The 22433-nt window shown below is 40.2% G+C and overlaps 1 protein-coding gene and 1 long non-coding RNA gene across 2 annotated transcripts in view; one reads left to right on the plus strand and one right to left on the minus strand.

Annotated features, from left to right (window-relative positions):
• Positions 1 to 22433, minus strand: part of LOC122651478 (neurochondrin) — a 47828-nt gene that overhangs the window by 12544 nt on the left and 12851 nt on the right. Inside the window, exons 8-11 of the mRNA XM_043844872.1 lie at positions 22181 to 22301; positions 21897 to 22096; positions 7577 to 7668; positions 7436 to 7491 (exon numbers count right to left, since the gene is read on the minus strand). Coding sequence (XP_043700807.1) covers positions 7436 to 7491; positions 7577 to 7668; positions 21897 to 22096; positions 22181 to 22301 — 469 coding nt within the window. The remainder of the gene's footprint in view (positions 1 to 7435; positions 7492 to 7576; positions 7669 to 21896; positions 22097 to 22180; positions 22302 to 22433) is intronic.
• On the plus strand, positions 824 to 17339 carry LOC122651481. Its single transcript, XR_006331465.1, has 3 exons — positions 824 to 899; positions 11306 to 11309; positions 17288 to 17339. It is a non-coding gene; the product is annotated as an uncharacterized LOC122651481 (long non-coding RNA).

Here is a 22433-nt window from a genome sequence, read left to right on the forward strand (position 1 = left end):
TGGCTGAGAGCCCTCACAGCCCAGGCACAATGGCGCATTTATCAGGGGCGTGCTCTACCACTGAGCTAATAGCCCGTTGTGCGGGCCTCCCACTAGGGGCCCACTATGCCAAAAGCGTTTCTATCACAAGAATTGCAAGACCTTATGGACAACCTAATATTCTTGCGAAATATATAGCTGGACAATTAAAAAATAGAGTTTCATTTCGAAAGGCAATGAAAAAGGCTATTGAATTAACTGAACAAGCAGATATAAAAGGAATTCAAATACAAATTGCAGGGCGTATCGACGGAAAAGAAATTGCACGTGTCGAATGGATCAGAGAAGGCAGGGTTCCCCTACAAACCATTCGAGCTAAAATTGATTATTGTTCCTATATAGTTCGAACTATCTATGGGGTATTAGGCATCAAAATTTGGATATTTATAGAAGAGGAATAATGATCCTTTCCTTGTCTTTCCACTCTTTCTAGCTATCCAGTTCTGGTGGAACAAAAAATGACAAACTCTCTCATTTTTTCCCAAGAAACCTCATTTTGACTTTATTAAGAATCCTTGTTGGATCGGATTGTAACGAATCCTTCAGGGATTCATAAGAAGCTCTTTCTTTATTCTTTATTAGAAGATAAGGACAAGAAAACAAGAATAGGATTATCCTACATATATTTCATGTAGAAGGGACCGGTTAATGCAAGAACTAGAAATAAAGGACCAGGATCTCCTGTGAAATATAAAATATCATTCATACATAGCATAGTCCAAGCGGACCCACTTAAAATCTTTACTGAACTATGACCGGCCATCATATTAGCAAATAAACGAATTCGAGAATCCGAAATGACGGCACAGCACAAGCCGCCATACCTCCGGAGGCTCCGCTTTGCCGCAGATCCAACTCTGGTCCCCGCCGGACCCCTCCCCTTGACCTATCCTATTTGATTCTGATTGTGGGGCTGGGAGCTCGAAAAGCCGGCACTATCAGGAAGGACCGCCAGGTGGCAACTTATGCTCTTGCTCTCATCATTTGACATCACATATTTCACACAGAAGTCCATCAAAGGGAGGGTGCTGCTTCACATTTGGCGGCACAACCTGTCCTCCTTCTATATCTCCATGTTAGACCAACTTTCTGGATGAAGAGATCTTGTTTGCTGGACGCCCCTTTCGGGCTCACTTCTTGACAACCTAGCCCACAAAAGGAAATGGACAGGCATTGACAAAAGCCAAAGCCTGGGCGCATCGAGCCCGGGTCTAGTCCGTGGGCAATTCATGCTCAAAATTCAATGAATGATGAAAAGTCAAGTAACTGTTAAATAATTCAATTTGCCAACTAGTCTTCTATACTTCTCAGGATCATCAAGGACATCTCCCTCATCTGCAGTAAGCTTCAAGTTGGGGTCCATAGGAGTATCAAGTGGTTTTGCCCCCAACATTCCCGTCTCTACAAGTAAATCAAGAACATATTTTCTCTGTGAAGTATAAACTCCCTTTCGTGACTAAGCTACCTCAACACCCAAAAAATATTTCAACTTCTCCAAATCCATAGTTTGAAACTTCTGCTAAAGAAAAGCTTTCAACTAGCAATACCAACAGTATCATCTCCAGTAATCACTATATCATCTACATATACAACTAAGAGGATCCTCCCTGCACTGGAGTGACGATGGAAAACTGAATAGCCATTGTTACACCGTGACATCCCAAATTCAAGCACAACCTCCATGAAACGGCCAAACCATGGAGAGACTGTTTGAGTCCATAGAGAAAGATCGCTTCAGCTTACAAACCAAAGGAGACTCCCCCTGAGCAATAAACACTGGAGGTTACTCCATGTACACTTCCTCGTGGAGATCACCATGAAGAACAGTGTTTTTAACATCCAACTGATGTAACACCCAATGATGTGAAGCGGCCAGAGAAACCAACAAGCGCACAGAAGCCAACTTCACAACAGGAGAAACAGTATTGGAGTAATCCATCCGATAAACCTGAGCATAGACCTTAGTAACAAGGCGAGCCTTCAAGCGAGCTAGTAAACGATCAGGATTCACCTTAACAACATAAACCCAGCAATAGCCAATGGCAGACTTACCTGCAGGTAAAGGAACAAGATCCCAGCTATGGTTCTCTACAATAGCAGCCAACTCCTCTTCCATTGCTATCCTCCAGCTAGAACTAGATAATGCCTTTGTGATAGACTTAAGAAGAGGATGAGTCTCAAGAGTAGACAAGCAGGCACGGAGCGAAGCAGACAAACCAAAATAAGAAACCACATTTGATACAAGGTGCTAAGTACAAGCTACGAGTACCCTTATACAAGGTAATAGGTACATCAAGATCAGATATAGGAGCAACAGAAGTACTTACATCGGGGTCCGGGGTGATGAAGAGGATGGTTCAGGCAAAATAGAGTCAAATAACTTTAGACGGATAACTCACACAGTGGAGTTTACCAAACTAACAGGACTCGCACTCTAGACTAGACAGAACTGAAACTAGGATCAAGCTGCTTCAAACTTTCCAATAAAGGATGCCCCAAACGACAATGGATTTGATGAGAAACTGCACCAGAACAAGCAATAGACTGAGGATCATCGAACAGATACAACCCTCCTGACTCACAACCTTTACCAATCATCTTCTTTGTCACAAGATCCTGAAGAATGTAAGCATCAGAAGAAAAGTTATCAAACAATTGAAATCCTTAGCAAGATTATTCACAGATAATAGATTGTGAGGAAATTTTGGTAGATAAAGAACAGAGGACAATGACAGAGAAGGGGTCAATGGAACCGTTCTTGTACCCTGAACCTCGGCAAGAGAGCCATCAGCTAGGGTGACACTGGATGAGGAATTACACAGAGAAGAAAAGTTACCTGGAGATCCTTTCATATGATCGGTTGCACCTGAATCGATGATCCAGGGTCGAGAGATGATGGAAAGACAAGCAATGGCATTACTAGTTTGGACAAAAGTAGCAGTGGAAGCAGAAGTAGAAGGCTAAGAAATCGGAAACTGACTATATCTCTTGAACTCCTCATCTGACATCCTCACCATCCTCCCCTCAAACTGTGAAGACTGAGTAGTCTCTATTCGAGACTCACTTGTGGTGGCTGAATTGGCAGACTACGAAGACTGATTAGTCTCTATTCCAGACTCACTTGTAGTTACCAAGTAAGCCACAATGATGACAAGTCTGGATGGAGCCGGAACTACCAGAACAATCAGAACCACTAGATTGGCCTTGACCTAAACCACGCCAGACCCACGACCACCACATGAACCCCCACGGCCATCATCACATCCTCCTCCACAAGACTTATTCTGAGACACAAGGGCTGAGCCATCACTGGGTGAAGATTCACAAACAGTCTCACGTGAAAACACGAAGAACACGAGCAAAAGTATCAGTGAGGGAGGCTAACTTTTCACTTCCCAAAATCTGAGACCTAACAGAGTCATTTTCCTATCCAAGGCCACCCAAAAAACCCATAACAGCAAGTTGCTCCTGCTGACGTTGCATCTGCCAAACATCATTGGTCACTGGAAGAAGGGAGTTCAGCTCTTCATACATCCGTTTAAAATCTGCAAAATACTGTGTAACTGTCCGACCTTTGCGATCAACTCTGTAAAACTCTTGGGATAGTTCATAAATACATCATAAATTATTTTGGCCTGAATACAACACATCCAAATAATCCCACAGCTCTTTCACAGTTTCAATATAGGTAACCACAGCAACAATGTTATTCTCCATCGAGTTAAGCATCTGTCCCAATATCCAGGCATCAACTATATCCCAAGTAGTGTCACCAGCAGTCTTGGGACCTGTCAAATGGGCTTGCTGATCTCGATCAGTTAAGACCAGCTTTGCAATTCAGTTTCCTATTCAATTTAAGTTACCTAATAAGTTCAAGATTAGGTTAGGCCTTTCTTTTTCAGTGTAGGAGTCTATTTTTGAGTCTTTTATATAAGGTTGTAAGGGGGGCAAGCATGAAACACGGATTTTGATATTAATGACATGGTTTAAAGTATTGGTATGTATCGTATTGTATCGACCGATACGTCTCTTTTTTTTTTTTTAAAAATGGACCGCCAGATTGTATCGAAATGTATCGGCTGATACATGCTGATACGTTACGATACGACCAATACATATCAATACGTCCGGTAAAAGGTTATGGGGTGGTTTAATACATATCTATATGTGTCGATATGTATCGGTTGATACGACTTGATACATACCAATACCATCGATACATTCCATAAAAAAAACCCTTTCCACTCACAGACTCAATACAGCTCCTATTCTAACGAAAAAATGAAGGAAAACTCTCAACTAAGAGTCCAAAATCTTTCATTTAATCTTGGTTTTTCACACTTTTGGACTCAAAAACTAATCAAGGAGTACTACAACATCATCCTTTGCATCATCCAATACTCTTCATGGCTATAGACGATTAAATGCAAGAAACCTCATCTTTTATAACAGTTGCAATTTGGTTATACATTATTCTCCATTTTAGTGTTTATGCATGATACTTGTTATATATTGCTTATTTATATTGTTTTTTGTTCCAAAAGTGTATTTTTATATGTATCTTGACCATTTCTATGTGAATCTGTAGTGTTCGATACGTATCTCCGATACGATACGTCTCTTAAAATCACCCGACCGATACTATACCTGATACCGATACTTTAAACCTTGATTAATGAAAAGCTTTTTGCTGCTCTTCTTCTCCATTGAAGATTTTTGTCTTGTGTTTGATCAAGGCTGGTGGGATTGTTGTTTGATCCAATCGACACCTTGCGGTATGAAGCCCGGGTGGTTCGTTCAAGCTATCTTTGTTCTTTTGAAGCCCTACTTTCAAGTTCAATTCAAATTTTGATTTTTATTCAAGATCTACACTCAATTAAGCTGCAACCATGGAAATTCTGCAACAACAGTGAGTTTGACTCATCCCTACCCTAAATATTCTTCTTCTAATCCTCTCACAGCCCAAACCTTAGAATTCCCCCTTTTGTTTTCAATTTTCCCAAGACCTGAATCCATCACAGACCTAACCAGCCATTAAAACCTCCCATATTGGATCGAATTCTCCCCTCATCCATTGGGAAACTCGACCCAAACCTATTCCAGTTTTGACCAATCTAAACCCTAGATTCCATCTTCTTCCACTTTAAAAACCCAAAACCCTGGACTACCCACCTGCTTCCAATTCGAGTTTACAACCCTAACACCACTAAAACCTAATGAGACCTTCACTAATAGACTCCCCTACATCAACTTGACATAACCCTACCACCAAACCCTAGGTCCAATCAAACCCTAACCCTAATTTCACAATTTTACCTATATTGACCCAGCCGAATTGCCCAGTTCATAGCAGATCCTGGTTATTAGCTTTTAGTTAGACCCCTTCTAATCTAGAACTACATTAATAACGCTCGTAGTAAGTCCATTAACTTAGTTTCTTTGTTCAATTCATATAAGTATGTATCCAAGTGCAATCACTTACCAAGAATATTCTAATGCAGGGTGAACGGGGGGTATTATATGGGAGAGATGCACCTAACTTGAGGAAGATAGCAATTGAGGTGCTCTCTCAGACATGTTCTACCTCCGGATGCGAGTGCAACTTCAGTACATTTTCACTTATTCACTCCAAGAGGCGGAACCGATTGGGTCATAAACGTCTGGAGCAATTTTTGTTATATGTGCACTAAAACATGAGATTGAAGATGCAATACATAAGCATGGCCATGGACAATGACAAAGACCCAATCGAGCTCAAATGAAGATCCCCTGTACAAGTGGGTAAGAGATCGAAGTGACCCATGATGGATCAGCCCGATGGTAGGACCGACCCCAAGACTGATAGTTAGATGGGTGCCAATGTTAGTGAATTCATGGCTTCTCAAGAGGGTTGAATTCACACACATACACCCTGACCTTTTGAGTCCCAGCTTGGCAGGGATGATGAGGATGTCGAGCGCTCGCATTCTAGTTCCCACACTCACACCGTCATCGGCTGGTGGTGGAGATGATGATAATGGTGATGATGATGATGGTGATGGGGTGGTGGTGATGGCGATAGATTTGCGAGCCTTCGAGAGGAGTACGACTACGCAGAGGTGGAACCGGAACATATTGGATTCATAGGAGAGACTATTCGATCATGCTACACAAGATGCCGATCACGGTGCACATGCCCCCACACGTGTAGGTTATTCCAGAGGCCCGCACCATATGTTAAGACCAGATGAGGAGCATGACAGCATTGACATGGAGATACATGTTTCTTCTTTGTCTGGCACACTTTGAAGCCCCAATCTGGATGGGAGTAGTGGATAGGGTGTGTATGGACGCCAAGACAGTGGCATAGACCCTCATATCTCATAGAGACGTCTGGTGTCGGGTATGGTATGGTGGGTTTGATCAGTACCCCTTTTTATCATCTTCATTCACCACTGCTCATGATGATCAGTTGCAGAGTGTGTCATCTTTTGTGGATAACATCTTCTCATTCCTAGGCCCCCAGCAACCATAATAGCCAGGTCCACCAGGTAGCTACAATGGATCCACATTTGCATCATCTTCCCGACCCGGTGATCTATATCCGAGGTTGGGGTACCTAGAGTACGTCAATGATGAGACCTATCACGCTGTTGTGATGGACTTCGAGCATTTGTTCAGACATAGCATGACATGGCCTTCTTTTGTGTTAAGAGTCAGAGGAATGGTTTCGTCGACAGCAGCAATCTTCCTCATCTTTCGAGACCACACGGAACTCTATGAGGTATTGACATAGAGTAAGAGGAACAACTTTGTCGAGGTCTTTTAAGTTTCACCTTGGTTGACAATTGTACACATATAGTTTGTAACACTTGTACACTCGTAAGTGTGCTTGTAAGTTGTAACATTTTAACATTTAATAATATCAATTAATTTTTCTTCATTTTCAAATTGCAATGTATATTTCAATTGTTTTCTTATGTGTAGCATAGGCTATATTTCAGAAAGTATACAGCCAAGGTACGTCGTACACTACCAACCTAGAGTACGAAACCAAACTAGCATTTTGGGTGCGTTTTATTAACAATCTAAAGGTTCCATTATGTTTAGAGATGTTTAATTAGGGTCTCCCTGAAGTTTGGGGGCAAAATATGGCCATTTGACCACCGAAACATGCAGGGTTTCGACCAGGTTTCGGTCGAAACCCAAAATATTTCACGGTCAAAACCGACTTCTCGAACCTTAATTCATAGTAAGGCAAAATTTAGTAGAGGTGCTGGCCTGATTAATACACACACACACACACACACACACAACTAATAGTGAATCAGACAAAACGGTACAACAGTCAAACTAACAGATTGTCAGGAGAGCATAACTTATAAATAGTTACAACTTGTGAAGCAAGCAAGCATACCTTCCAATAATTCGTACTGAAGCTAGAAGGTCATCACCTTTCTTGTCTCCATGATCCTGTGAAATGATGATTCAAAATCTCAAGTCAAGAAAAAAGCCTACTTGTAATACTGGAAACTAGCAACGTCACTGATGACATAACCTTTGCATCTTGTAAAAATTCCAGAACTACACCAATTGTCTCATTAAGGCCAGCTATCACTTTTGTTAAAGTACTTTCACTGATGATGTTTGCTGCATGTTCCACCAAAAACCAAATAAAAGACAGATCAAACTTGCAAGAAAGAAGCACAACAAGCATATCTTATACAATACTGATTTTATTATGCCACATATTGTTTTACACAAAAAAAAATGAATGAATATTTCCAAGCAGAAATGAGGAGGATTTAGCCAGATACACCACAAAAGCAGGGGGGGAAATTTAAGTGCATATCCTTGTATTCATGTTGGATGAGGTTCACAAGGAGGTCATATGTTTCATCCAAGGTTGGTGATGCAGTTCAGAAGAACAAGAAGGCAAGCAGCAAACCAGCCCATTCGAGTGTACCAAGAATGGACCATTAGGCTTAATTTAAAGTGTCCAATGGGTTATATGGGTCATAGGCTGACTATTTTTTGACTTACTACTTCATGGGCCAATTCTATAAACCCAAATATTAGGGAATTATAGCCCATACGGGATTAGTGTTAGTTTCTATTTTAGTAAGTTGTATTCTTTATTTTAGTAGTATTTCTAGGAGGCTTGACAGATGTCTTACATTCCATCCCCCAGTTTCTATTTTGTTAAAGTTCTAGAATAGATTCTATTTTGAAGAAGACTTGAGTTGTAAGGGATTCTCCTTACCATACATAGGGGTTTTCTATTTTATTTCATTTTAAGCTATAAATAAAGAGTGGGGGATCACACTACCACAACGATTTGAACAAATAGTTAAGCTTATGCTCACTATTTTCTGTGAGATTCAGAACTCCTCTGCTGTGAGATGCAGTACCCTTTGGTGGGATGCCAAGTTGGACTGGTGAGATACTAGTCAAGTTCTAAGTGGAAAGCCTAGTTCATATCCTTCTTCTATCTTCTTTTCCTTCTCACTTTAAAGGTCAGAATCTGTTCTTAGTCTCACACATACTGTTTCTTCTTTGGTTTGCTCTCTCGAATACTATTCTGTCCACTAGCTGTTATTCAAGTTTCTTCTTAAAGTTTGGACAGATCCTTTGGCTGTAGTAGACCCTGTCCTACTAATAGGTGGTTACACACTTACACTTACACACAGCCTTCTAGAAGACCTGTGGCAGCACCTTATTGACTTGGTTTCTAATTCTGTCCAGCTAGTTTCTAATTTACAAGCTCAATATTTAGCCTCATCAGATACTAACATAGTCGTCACGGCGTCTAGACGACCCAAGGCGTTGGGGGGGGCCTTGACACAAGGCGACCCCACCTAGTTGACCAAGGCAACTGGACGCCTTAACAACTGAGGTTACTAATTCCTTATGCCACTTTCTATTTTGATTTCCTTTTTATTCTACTCATTAGTCACTATTCTCTTGTGGTTACTAATGCTGAACTCCAGTTTCAGCAAGTTACTATTTTAATAATCTCCTAATATGCTCAAATCTGATTGTTGGATCTGGTTCAAACTTTTAGGGTTTTTTGTCCTTCCCTATTAGCACACTAGACCAGAATTCTGACCATATTAGACTTGTCTTTTCTCTGGTTAATAAAATCTTAGTTGCTGGTTTTGGTTCCTACTTCCTAGGATTCTGGATTTACATTGGTTTTGTAACCCTTATTTTTATGTGATTAGACTACCCCATTAATTGGCCATGTAAAAAACCTGCAATAAAGCAACATCACCAAGAATGACTGAAGCCCCAACCTGGTTGACTTGGACACAACCCTCAACCCTCAATGACACACATCTAGGGATTATACCAATCACCAATGTTTATTTTCTAGACATGCTTCTTCCCCTAAGTAGACATGGACAGAGTCGGGACCATCATGGCTATATGGTATGAACGATAAAAAAGTAGAATGGGCAAAGTTTATCTGGTGGCCAAAAATCTGTCATGTGGCACATCAGATGGGCCCAAATCTTGTGGATAGTAGACCCCAATGTCCCCTGCCCACCTGTCAAGTTTCAGCTCAATTGAAGTTGGCCAGGAGGCAAAATAAAGCTTCGAAATCCAGGTCTATGGGAGGAGCACTGGTGATGCAGGTTCATCATAGAAATTGACTTATTTCTTTAGAAATAGGCCTAGGGTTGAGTTATATACATGTTGAGCCTTTGTTCCCAAGGGTTTTCTATGTATTAGGCCACTTTAATGAGCCTAAACTAGGGGTACATAGGTTGCATACGGGATTAGCCCAATACTTAGTTTATTTTTATGTTTTTTTAATTGAACCGGTTCAAATTGGTTGCATCCAATTGGTTCAATTTAAGTGATCATGTGACTTGGTTAAGTGGTCATGTGACAACTTAAGTGGTCATGTGATGTAAGTTGGGCTGGATTAGGACTCTATAAGTCCAGCCATGTTTTGAGTCTATTTCTTTTAGTATTTCAATTTCCTAGTCAGTTTAAGTTACCTAATAGGTTTGGGATAGGGTTAGGCCTTTCCTTTTAAGTGTCTAAGTCTAATTTTGAGTCTTCTATATAAGTTTGTAAGGGAGTCCAGCATTAAACACGAATTTGATTAATAAAAATTAGCTTTATGCTTGCTGCCATTGCTGCTGCTCTTTGCGAGTGTATATCATTATGGATCTCAAGGTGTATAGGGTGGGTGGACTCCTGCGACTCCTTGCGTCTGTCCAGTACCGGGAGGTTCTTCTTCTTCTTCAATCGAGCTTCTTCAAGCTGCTGCTGTTGCCTTTGAAGGAGATCAAACCAGTAAGTAATTTTAGTTTCCTGCATATATCCTTCCCCTCCATCCATCAAACCCTAACCTCCATTAAACCTGCAACTCCTACCTTAACTAGGACTCCCTCATAACTTCAGATCTGTCCATCAATTTCAAACCAAACTTCAAGCATACAACCCCCACACTTCTCCCTACACTCGATCCTAAACCCAGCTCATAACTCCCACTCTATCCCCTCCATTCCTCCACTCCATTAAAACCCAAAACCTGCAACTCAATTCTGTCCAGAATTGCAGAATTTTAAAACCTTCCCAAATCCTATTATTTATATGCCATAAAAGCACCCTAAACCTGCATATTAAAGCCATATAAGACCCATTCCCAAATTCCCATCCTAAAACCTAGTTCTGTCCATTCGATCCAGCAACCCCTTTTGCTATTGATCCTGTTATCTGGCTCCTAGTAGGTCTCCTACCTATCTAGGACTACATTAATTGGGACTCTGAGAGTCTCCATGCCAATACATGGACGGCTGAAAATGCATGGGTGCATGGACAGACATAGGAGGTGTTAGGATTGAAATTGAGTCTGGAACTCAAGAAGTTGTGAATCCAAAAGTTCGTCTTTATATCCAACTGCCAGAATCTTCACATCACCCTACCAAGTGCTTATCTGGTTGGGCCCTGAGGTGGCAATTATTCCTACACATAAAGTCTCTACTTATCCTAAGCAGCGTAGAAAGAAAGAACTAGAAGAAAAGTTTGGGAAGAGATGGATGGATTAAACGAAAAAATTCTTGATGAACAAGAACTCTAAAGACCCATATATAAAAAATATCTATATATCATAGTTAACAAGGCATCGCCTAGGCGTCTAGCGGCTTTCCAAGGGTTGGGCGGTCCCCACCTTATTCTGAAAGCCTAGGTCCCTAGGTGGTTTATTTTTTTCACTTATGTTTTTCTCCTCCAAATAATGGTGCTTCTAACATTTTTATTGGCTTGTGTACAGGTTTGTGTATGGTGAGAAGCAGGGGATCATTTTAGTACCTAAAAAATAGATAAATTAAGAAAGAAAGAAATCAAACTTCACTAGTTCACTTCTCTTGCTCTCCTTCTCTTGTTTACTTAGGTCTTTTATTTCCCTCTAAATAATGTTGTTTCTAACACAATGTTGTTGCTGTAATGTTGTAATGATGTTGCTAGATATAGTGGCAAATTAGCTAATAGAGTCAATCTATAGTGTTGTTGTAGTAAATCTGTAAGCAGAATTATATCATTGCTCTACTAGCTATAATGGATACATAAAAATAAAAAAATACAATGGCACTAGGAGAGGCAAGCACCTAGTCGCCTAAGTGCTTCGGCAGCCCTCCATCGCCTTGGGTCACCTGGGAGTCTTGACAACTATGAAATACATAAAGATGCATGGAGAATGTGGTCAGAAGGATGAGATGCATCTTGGTTTAACAAATTCATGTTGGCTTGCATGTTGCAACTTGCAACTGTAGAGACATAATCTGGAAAGAGAAATCAGCATTTGGGACCCTCAAGAGTGGATGTAATAGCATCCAAATAGTGTTGTCCATCTTAGGAAACGATATGCATGAAAGTGAAAATGGATTCTAGGATACTAAAGTCAAACAATGCAATATCTGCCCAAAGTTTTGGATCTTTGCATTCAATAGAAGAAATGGGGCACAATTAAAAGGCAACAGAGTTCTTTGAAGGACCAAATGGAAAATTTTACTTACTAGAAACTAGAAAGAGGAAATTTGGTGATATAGAAAAGCTCAAAAGGCCTAGTAAGATGCTAGTAAATCTAAGTCTTTGAAATGTGAAAAGCCCTAAGACTAAGAGAAGGGTAGGGATTGCTGAAAGGAAGATATGAAATCAGGAACTGGGCCAGCGGGGCTACGGATAATCCATTATATGAACTTTACAGTAAATTGGAGAGGGAGCGGAAGATGCCTAGAAACCTTTAAGGGGTGGAAAAAGTAAATACTTAAACATCACGTTAGATGCATTTATATAAGAAAAAAAGAAGTTTGACGAAAGAAAAAACGAGGGGCTTCTTACAGTGCCACGAAAGTACATTAGTGGGGATTGTCAAAAATGAACCTGTTGCTTCAATGCTTCCTCAGTCCCTACTAAGGCAGCCTTCTCTTATTTGTGTTCAGAACAAGGAAAAGCAACAAGGCTAGTCATTATGCAGGACAGACATTCAAGAATGCACAGATAATGGGCCCATAATACAAGGAACCCCAAGTTTCTTCAACTAACGCCTCTCTCAACAATGAAGAACTAACAAGAATTTCTGTATTTATGATTAAAATCTTAGTTGGAACAACTCAAACAGAGAAGAAAGTAGAATGCCATCTGAGTCCAGAGAAAAGGACAACTAGGACCCACAACGGATGACTCTTCATTGTTTTAGCTACAACAAAACCCTAGGCCTCTCACACAGTTCCAACTGTATGAAGAGAAAATTTATTAACAGAGGATATGATTCTTGATAATAGACAGGATGGGATTCATGTAGCCAAACCTAAAAAGTCGGGACAAAAAAGGATAGGGATGATACCATGGTTCGAAATTTCAGATTCAACCAGAGTTGAAACCCTGGTCAAAACCAAAACAATTTGGGTTTTGGTCAAAACCTAATTGAAATCCTGCACATTTCAGCTGCTGAATCTGTTTGACCATTTCAGTTGTCAAATTGCCATATTTTAACCCGAAACTTCAGGGAAACCCTAAGTAAGCATCTCTAAAACATATTGGAACCTTTAGATTGTCAGAAAACACACCCAAAATGGTAGTTTGGTTTCAGACCCTAGGTTGCTAGTATACGTCGTACCCTGTTGTATACTTTCTCTAACATAGCTTACTATACACATAATTTAGTACTAGAACAAACAAAATTTAATTAAAACAACTGAAATATGCATTAGGAACGAAGAAAACCCATTAAGAGTACACAATGTCAAAAAGTGTCATCATAGACACCAAACCCCTACACTTCAGGGAAACCCTAAGTAAGCATCTCTAAACATATTGGAACCTTTAGATTGTCAAAAAACACACCCAAAATGGTAGTTTGGTTTCAGACCCTAGGTTGCTAGTATACGTCGTACCCTGTTGTATACTTTCTCTAATATAGCTTATTGTACACATAATTTAGTACTAGAATAAACAAAATTTAATTAAAACAACTGAAATACGCATTAGGAATGAAGAAAACCCATTTAATAACACACAATGTCAAAAAGTGTCATCATAGACACCAAACCCCTACACTTAGGTGAAACGTCAGTACAACTACAACTGTTTCAACTTACAAGTAGTCAAGTACAACTGTGGACAACCCTACAAAACCGCTACTTCAATTCCAAGTCAGTACCACATAGACACATAGAGTAACAGGGAGTCTCAAAACCTCTAGAGATGTTGTCAGCGACAAAACCGTTTCTCCGACTCTATCACAAAAGACGACCATGTCATGGTTGTTCATTATTGTTTCACCTAAAAGCTCGAACTTGTAAGGAAGGGCAGCGTAAATGTATACATCAACACTCCCCAGCACGCACAGGCCTTCTAGGCACCGTGCAAGTCACACATACGTGTTCCCACACATGACAACGATGGAAAAGAAGTGGGGGAAAACTCCCTTTGGTACTTCCCAGGAGTCAAACACTCAACCTCCTACTGTTTCACCTAAAACCTCGAACTTGTAGGGAAGGGCAGTGTAAATGTATACATCAACAATGGTATGCTTGAAGAAACGCTCTTAGTCCAACACAGTAGCCTGGTAGGAGTCACTGTCAACATACTCTAGGTAACCCAACCTAGGATATAGGTCAATGGACTGGGAGGATGATGCATATGTGGACCCACTGTATCTGCTTGATGGACCAAGTTGATATAGTTGCTGCTAGGGGCTGGGAACATGAATGTCCCCTTTTTTTTTCAAAATTTGAGCCCCCAACCAATGTATAACCCTAGTTTTTTTCAAAAATTTGTTTGAAGAAAATCATTTTTTAACCGAAAAAAATTAAATCTAACTCTATGAAGTCGTAGATCGCCTATAGTGTCTTAACATATAAAAAATTGAACGCCGACCACTAAATATATACCTAATTTTTAAATTAATTTTGGGGAAAAAGGGTATACCTCCAAATTGGAATCTTGCTCAAATCCGGTAAATCGTCGTTGTAGATGCGTTGAAGTAGTCTCAAACACCTTTTCCACCAAGAATTGGGGGTAATTTAGCAAAAAATCCGGAATTTTGGGGTTTTTGGTAACTTTCCACTCTGGGTCAAAACATATTGAAACGAACGAAATGGATCGAAATTCCGACTCATTTCAATCGACTATTTTAATTTATATAAAAGGTTTGCCATAACGATACCAAAATTGCGACCGAAATTTTGCATTTCTACCGGGTCGCACCCAATTTTGTTTTGACATAAACCAGAAAATTTCGCAAAATCTCGGTGGTTACAACCAAGATTTTGAACTATGGATGATACATAATTAGCATCTACAACAAGCATAACTAAGGACTCAACAAAACCTTAAGAAGAATAAGATTCGAAAAAAAATTTTCTCTTTCTTCTTTTTTAACATCAACTATTGCCTCTTTAGCCAAAAAAAAAACACCAACTATTCTCTGAAAATAGCTATAAGGTAGAAGTTAGAAACAAGTGAGCCAAGCAGCCAAGATGTATGTCAACAATATGCATGTATCGGTATCAGGTATTGTATCGGAATGGTGATTTTAAGAGACGTATCGTGTATTGGAGATATATATCATACGCTACAGATACGAATTGAAATGGTCAAGATACACATGGAAATACACTTTTGGAGCAAAAAACAATATAAATAAGCAATATATAACATGCATCATGCATAAACACTAAAATGGAGAACAATGTATAATGAGACAAGAGACTTACATCGATTTGGGTACAAATTCTTGCAAATGATCAAGTTTGATGCATCAACTAACTTAGTTTTACCTAAATCTATCGACTTATAGCAAAAAAAAAATAGGATAAAAAGTTAGAAATCAAGTCTGGATTGATTCAAACAAAAAACAAAGAAGTAAGAGCTGAGAAGAGAAGGAGGATAAGCAAAGAAGAGATGAGTAGAACTGTGGGAGAGAGAATCAATTTCTCTTCCCTTTATTGTTTACTAACCAACTTCATGAGAATTACATATGCCTCCCTAAGGAGGTAAAAGGTAAAAAGGGGGAAAAGATAAAATTACAATTCAACATAACAATACAATAAACCAGTGACTAAAGTACCCCGATTACATAAACTCTCTCACTCCCCCTCCAGCTGGAGAATAAATGTCATACATTACCAGCTTGCACAAAAGGGTACTAAACTGGTGAGGAATGAGACCCTTGGTGAAGATATCTGCCAATTGATCACCTGTCTTCACAAAGGGAGTACAAATGCAACCAAAATCAATCTTCTCTTTGATGAAGTGTTTGTACTTCAATATGTTCTGTTCAGTCATGTTGTAAAGGATTATGAGCAATACTTATAGCAGCTTTGTTATCACAATAGAGCCGCATAGGTCCCTTAGTGTCAAATCCCAACTCTTGGATCAACTATCTCAACCATATGAGTTCACATACTCCATGAGCCATTGCTCTAAATTCTGCCTCTGCACTAGACCTAGTTACAACAATTTGTTTGTTGCACCTCCATGTAACCCGGTTACCACCTACAAATGTACGATAACCAGATGAAGATCATCTGTCAAAAACTGAACCAGGCCAATCGGCATCAGTATAGCCCTTTATCCTCCAATGGTTGGGCCTGGCATATAAAAGTCCTTTCAAGTACCTGATGATGCGATAAACAACATCCAAGTGCCCACTCTGGGGGGCATGCATATACTAGCTCACCACTCCAACTGCATAGGTGATGTTTGGGCGAGTCAAAGAAAGGTAAATCAGCCTCCCTACTAATCACTGGTACTTTCCTGCATCTATAAGGGGAGTACCACAATCTTCACTAAGCTTGTGATTTTGATCAATTGGAGAATTTGTTGGTTTGCAACCCAACATCCCTGTTTCTTTCAACAAGTCCAGCACAAACTTTCTTAGGCAAATATTTATTCCCTCCTTTGATCTTGACACTTCAATCCCCAAGAAGTACTTCAAGGGTCCAAGGTCTTTAATCTCAAATTGTTGGGCCAAGTATGATTTCAATCTACTTATCTCAGCCCTATCATTCCCAATCGCCACAATGTCATCAACATAAACAATAAGAGTTGTGATAGTACCATTACCTCTCTGGATAAATAAAGTGTGGTCCACCTGAATCTGGGAATACACATTCCTTAGAATGGCCTGTCTAAATTGCTCAAACCAAGGCTTAGGAGACTGTTTGAGGCCATGAAGTGTCTTTCTTAGGAGATACTTTCCCTTCGATTGAAGGAAACTTGAAACCAGGTGAAGGTTGCATGTACACTTCCTCTTCTAGGTTACCATGGAGAAAGGCATTCTTCACATCCAACTTATACAATGGCCAGTCTTTATTGCCCGCCATTGATAAGAGGACTCTTATCGAGTTCTGTTTGGCCACAAGAGCAAATGTCTCCTGATAATCAATCCCATACACCTTTGATTGTACCCTTTGATCACCAACCGGGCCTTATCTCTCTCTATAGCACCATTTGATCGGTACTTAATTGTGTAGACCCACCTACATCCAACTGGAACTCTCCCCTGGGAAGGTCAACTAGTTTCCAAGTACCATTATTCTCAAGGGCCTTCATTTCCTCAAACATGGCTTCCTTCCACTTTGGGTCAGACATGGCCTCAATAACATTCTTGGGAATGGAAGAAGAGGAAAGAGCAGTAGAAAAGGCAATACATGCAAGAGAAATAGCATCATAGGAAACAAACTTGACTATGGGGTTAGTACAAGCCCTCTTTCCCTTTCGAATGGCAATGGGAAGATCTAACTCAGAGGTAGGAGAAAGAATATTACCTAACTGAGGAAGGTGAAAATCAGGATGTGGATCCAAAGAGGACTCTTGGCAGGTCTTCTTTCCTTTCTTCCCCTTTCTTTTGTACACAATTAATTCCTTCTCATTGCCAGTACCAACACCTGAATGACTACCAATGTCAACAACATCCACTTCTTTTTCTTACCCAATATCAAGCAAGAATGGAGAGATAGGCAAAGGTGGAAGAAAGGGAATGACATCAGCAGCTTGTTTACTCCCATTATTCTCCCCCTGAAGAGGATGCTGATGAGGAGTAAAAAAAGGGATAGATTCAAAGAAGGAGACATCTTTGGAGAGAAATCGCCTTCGGGAGGAAGGATGGTAGCACTTATACCCCTTGGTAGAGGAGGAATATCCAAGGAAAAAGCATTTGAATGCCTTGGGGTCAAGCTTAGTCCGAGTTAAGTTATTAACATGGTCATAGCAGACACACCCAAACACCTTAGGAGGAAGAGAGAAAGCAAAAACCTGAGGAGATAAGGTTTCCAAAGGGGATTTGGAGCCAAGAAGTGAGTGGGCATGCGGTTGATTAAGAAGGCGGCAGCAAGAAGGGCATCAGACCAAAAAGTCTTGGGGACATGAATGCCAAATAGGAGACTCCTAGTGACTTCCAACAAATGGTGATTTTCCTCTCAGCCACCCCATTCTGTTGGGGGTGTCAACACAAGCAACCTGATAAATAATTCCATTGTCAGTAAATAACTGTTGGAGACCCCCATACATATACTCGCCTCTTTATCAGAACGAACAATTTGAATGTGAGTACCAAATTGAGTACAAATCAGCCAATAAAAATTTTTAAAGGCATCATGGACATCACATTTTTGTTTCATCAAAAAAGTCCAAGTGGACCGAAAATAGTTTTTTTTTTTTTTTTGGATGAAAAATAATTTAAATTACGAAGAAAGGAGAAGGAATATACAAGCCCAAGGGCAAAGAACAGAAGCTAAAGGCTAGCTAGCAAAATAACGATAACAAGACAAAGAGGTAGTGGGGGCAAGTCCCCAAACATTAGAATGCACAATATTGAAAGGAACAGTAGATCTATTACCATGATAGGGATAAGATGAACGACAATGTTTAGCAAAAATACATGGTTCATACTGAAAAAACACGAGAAGAAGCAAAATAAGTAAACCAGTGTGGTAATTGTTTTCTCATAAGAACAAAAGAAGGGTAGCCTAAACGTTGATGCCAAAGCATCACAAAATCCATAGTATTGTTATTGTCACTCCGACCACACACATAGGACTGAGCAGTAGGCAAAACAGGTATGCGGGGCTCAAGAAGGTAGTCCTTTCTCCTCACGTCCACTGCCAATAATCCTCGTCGTCACCACATCTTGAAAAAGACAGTAAGAAGGGAAGAAGGTGACAAAAATTCAAGGATTTGGTTAGCTGACTTACAGATAATAGATTAGTGGCAAAGTTAGAAACATGAAGGACAGTCTAGACATCATCTTGCAGAAACATATCAATCATGTGATCGGTGGCACCAAAATCAATGACCCAAGAAGGAGCAGTGGAAGGTGCAGATGTAGAGACCATCAACGCTGAGGCCGAAGAGTCTGACACTGTAGGAATAGTAGAAGAGCTGCCCAGTCTAGACATCATCTTGCGGAGCTGCAATATCCTCTCTAGTAAGGGAGTCATGATCTGCCTGTAGTACAGATAGGTACCCCATAGGCTCAATCTCAGCCGTCACGATGTGGGCTCTAGCTCCCCCTTTCCTACTACCACAAATACCAATGGAACCACCAAGTATACCAGGGGGACGGCCATGAAGCATCCAACACCTCTCTTTAGTATGCCCCAATTCCCCACAATGATCACATTTAAGTTTATCTCTATCATCTCCACGGGGTAACCCTGGGCCTCTCCCCCCACCTCGCCAGTGTTTGTGAGAGCTAGAGGCAAGTGCAGATCTCTCCAGTGATGGTACAGTGTCCATGACTACTCTTTTGGTCTCCTCACTCTGTAAATAGCTGCATACTTCATCCAAAGATGGAAGAAGTGACCACCCCAAAATTTGCAGTCGAATTGGCTCATATTCTGGGTTCAGCCCGCCAAGTAGAATATGAAGACGTTCTTTCACAAGTGTTCTATAAATCTTTGCCTCATCTCGGAGTTAGACAGTTGGAGGTCCCTATAATGATCATACTCCTCCCAAAGACCAATGACAGTGTTGTAATATTCAGAAATACTCTGATCACCTTGCTTCATTGTGATGACCTTTTGAAGGAGTTGACATACTTTTGCCGAGTCACCCACTCAGTCAAATGTTTTAGAAACACTGTCCCAAATCTCCTTTGCAATCTCCTTCCTCATAAATCTTCTACCAATCTCAAATTCCATAGAGAAAATCAACAAAGTCATAACGATTGAATTCTCGGTCTCCCATTTCAGATACGTGAGATCAGTTGACTCGGGAACTTTAATGGAATCAATAATGTACCCCAGTTTCCCCCCGACTTCGCAGAGACTTCACAAAGTGAGCCCAGTCGAAATAGTTGGTATTGTCCAACTCCACAATGAATATTTGGGCATTGGGGTTCTCAAAGATAGTCATACTAGGGTTGGTACCACCCAAACCACTGGTAGAAGCTTCCATAGGTCCACTGACCTCAAACCCAGACATGGTATGCACACACGTAGTGAATCAATGTGATACTGCAATCAAATGGGGAGAAAACTCAACCCCCAAAATCCAGCAAGCAAACAAACCACAATTTCTTGAAGAAAATCAAGCCAAATGCATTTCTCACAACATAACCTTATTCCATAGCAACCAATAAGTCCAACATAATGTAACTCTCCAATCAATAGCAACCATTCAACACACCACAAAGCATTCCAGGCAAAACAGAGAAGAAAAGATGAACATGGCGGTACCTATCAAGCCCCGAGAGGATGAGATATGCTCCCATAGCACATCACTTCAGCAAATGAGGCCCTAGGGAGGTGAAAGCTACCTCCTGGGCGATTCTAGCAAGCCCAGCCACATCTCAAGTGGTGGCTTGATGAGAGAGAAATGAGAGCATGAAGGAAAGGCTGGCGTTAATCTTGTGTTGAGTTTCTAGGTCTTCAATCGACTTTCACAGCCCCCAAACTTCCTCCATTAAGCCTTGTAGTTGACAATAGAACTCCATTAGATCTTTTAAGTGTATTATCTTACATGGTATAGCCTCTATTGGAACCCTCTACCTTTCTAGGGTTCTGAAGAGAGGTATAGAGGAAATGTAAGCTTGGTCGACTCTCAAACCAAGCTCTGATACCAAGTTAGAAATCAAGTATGGATCGATTCAAACAAGAAACAAAGAAATAAGAGCTGAGAAGAGAAGAAGGAAAGTCTTGATGAGAGAGAAACGAGAGCATGAAGGAAAGGCTGGCATTAATCTTGTGTTGAGTTTCTAGGTCTTCAATCGACTTTCACAGCCCCCAAACTTCCTCCATTAAGCTTTGTAGTTGACAATAGAACTCCATTAGATCTTCTAAGTGTATTATCTTACATGGTATAGCCTCTATTGGAACCCTCCACCTTTCTAGGGTTCCAAAGAGAGGTATAGAGGAAATGTAAGCTTGGTCGACTCTCAAACCAAGTTCTGATACCAAGTTAGAAATCAAGTATGGATCGATTCAAACAAGAAACAAAGAAGTAAGAGCTAAGAAGAGAAAAAGAGATGAGTAGAACCGTGGGAGAGAGAATCGACTTCTCTCCCCTATATCATTTACTAACCAACTTCATGAGAATTACATACGACTCCCTAAGGAGGTAAAAGGTAAAAAAAAGGAAAAAAGAGAAAATTACAACTCAACATAACAATACAATTAACCAGTGACTAAACTAACCCTATTACATAAACTCTAACATAAAAAACATGATTTAAACACAAAGATCAAGTTTTACTGAGAAATCTCCTTTAATCTCTGATCTCAAAAACAAAATCATAGTCTGATAGTCACATGGGCCTTTAATGGTTGCATCGATGTGTATCGGTTGGAATCGACCGTGTCGACCAATACATACCGATATGTATCGATACTCTCACAGAACCCTTTAATGTGCGTAGCACAAGTATCAGTACGTATTGGTCCGTATTGTATTGTTGGACCGTGTTTGCCGATACAATATGATTCCAATCGAAACATATTATTTTCTTTAAAATAAGCTACAGATCAGTATGTATTGTATTATCGGCCGATACGATCCGGACCGACACTTTAAACCATGATGATAACAATAATGTATCTTCAGCATCTATGAAAAACATAATGAGGACTTAATTCCCTAAGAAGGCAACTACGAAGGACAAAACAGATCTTTGAGAATTTTCTTTAACACCAAATAGAAAATTTTGAGACACTGTTGAAATATTTAGAGAAAGTTACAAAGACAGTAATTTTTTTTTCCCCTTGTTTGCAATTGGGTTTGATTAATAGTGAAATTCAAGTTGAAAAAGAACTCATCTAAAAAGATCAAAATTTGTTAAATCTAGAGATAATTCCTACCAGGCAAGCTTGTTCAACTAACATAGACATGATTCACCCAAAGTAAACAAATAAAATGTGTACCTCCACTTCCAGTGTCATTTGAAATCAGTTTAATTATCTTTTCAATCAATGAAAATGCTGTGGCCAGGTCTCGTTTCCTCAAAAGAATGGTACCCGCTGTGTCTGATGAACTCTTAGATGCTTCAAACTTCAAGTAGGCAATGTCATTGAGAAGAACAGCAACTTCAACCCTTGAGGATTCCAAGACAAGCAATAGACACCTGCAAGCACACAAAAAACATAACCATGTCAGCCAATATATAAGAACGGATAAAGAACACCATCATTAGAACTTCAAGACTTACTTGTCAACTGGAACAGGGCATTGAATATCAGGTACATTCTTCTGACTAACCAACCAGATTTCCCCGAGTATGGACATCATGGACTCGGCCAAAACAAGAGCCTGAAGCTTTTCAGAAGCAGCTGCAAATTCAGTGACACAAATTTAACTTCAAATAATCATCAAAAACAGATTGTCACCACTAACTCCAATCCACCCGACAGGAAGAAAGCAAGACTTGCACTGGGTTACGGCCCTTACATTTGCATTACATT

The sequence above is a fragment of the Telopea speciosissima genome, chromosome 2 (assembly GCF_018873765.1).
Source record: "Telopea speciosissima isolate NSW1024214 ecotype Mountain lineage chromosome 2, Tspe_v1, whole genome shotgun sequence".
Taxonomy (NCBI): Eukaryota; Viridiplantae; Streptophyta; class Magnoliopsida; order Proteales; family Proteaceae; genus Telopea; species Telopea speciosissima.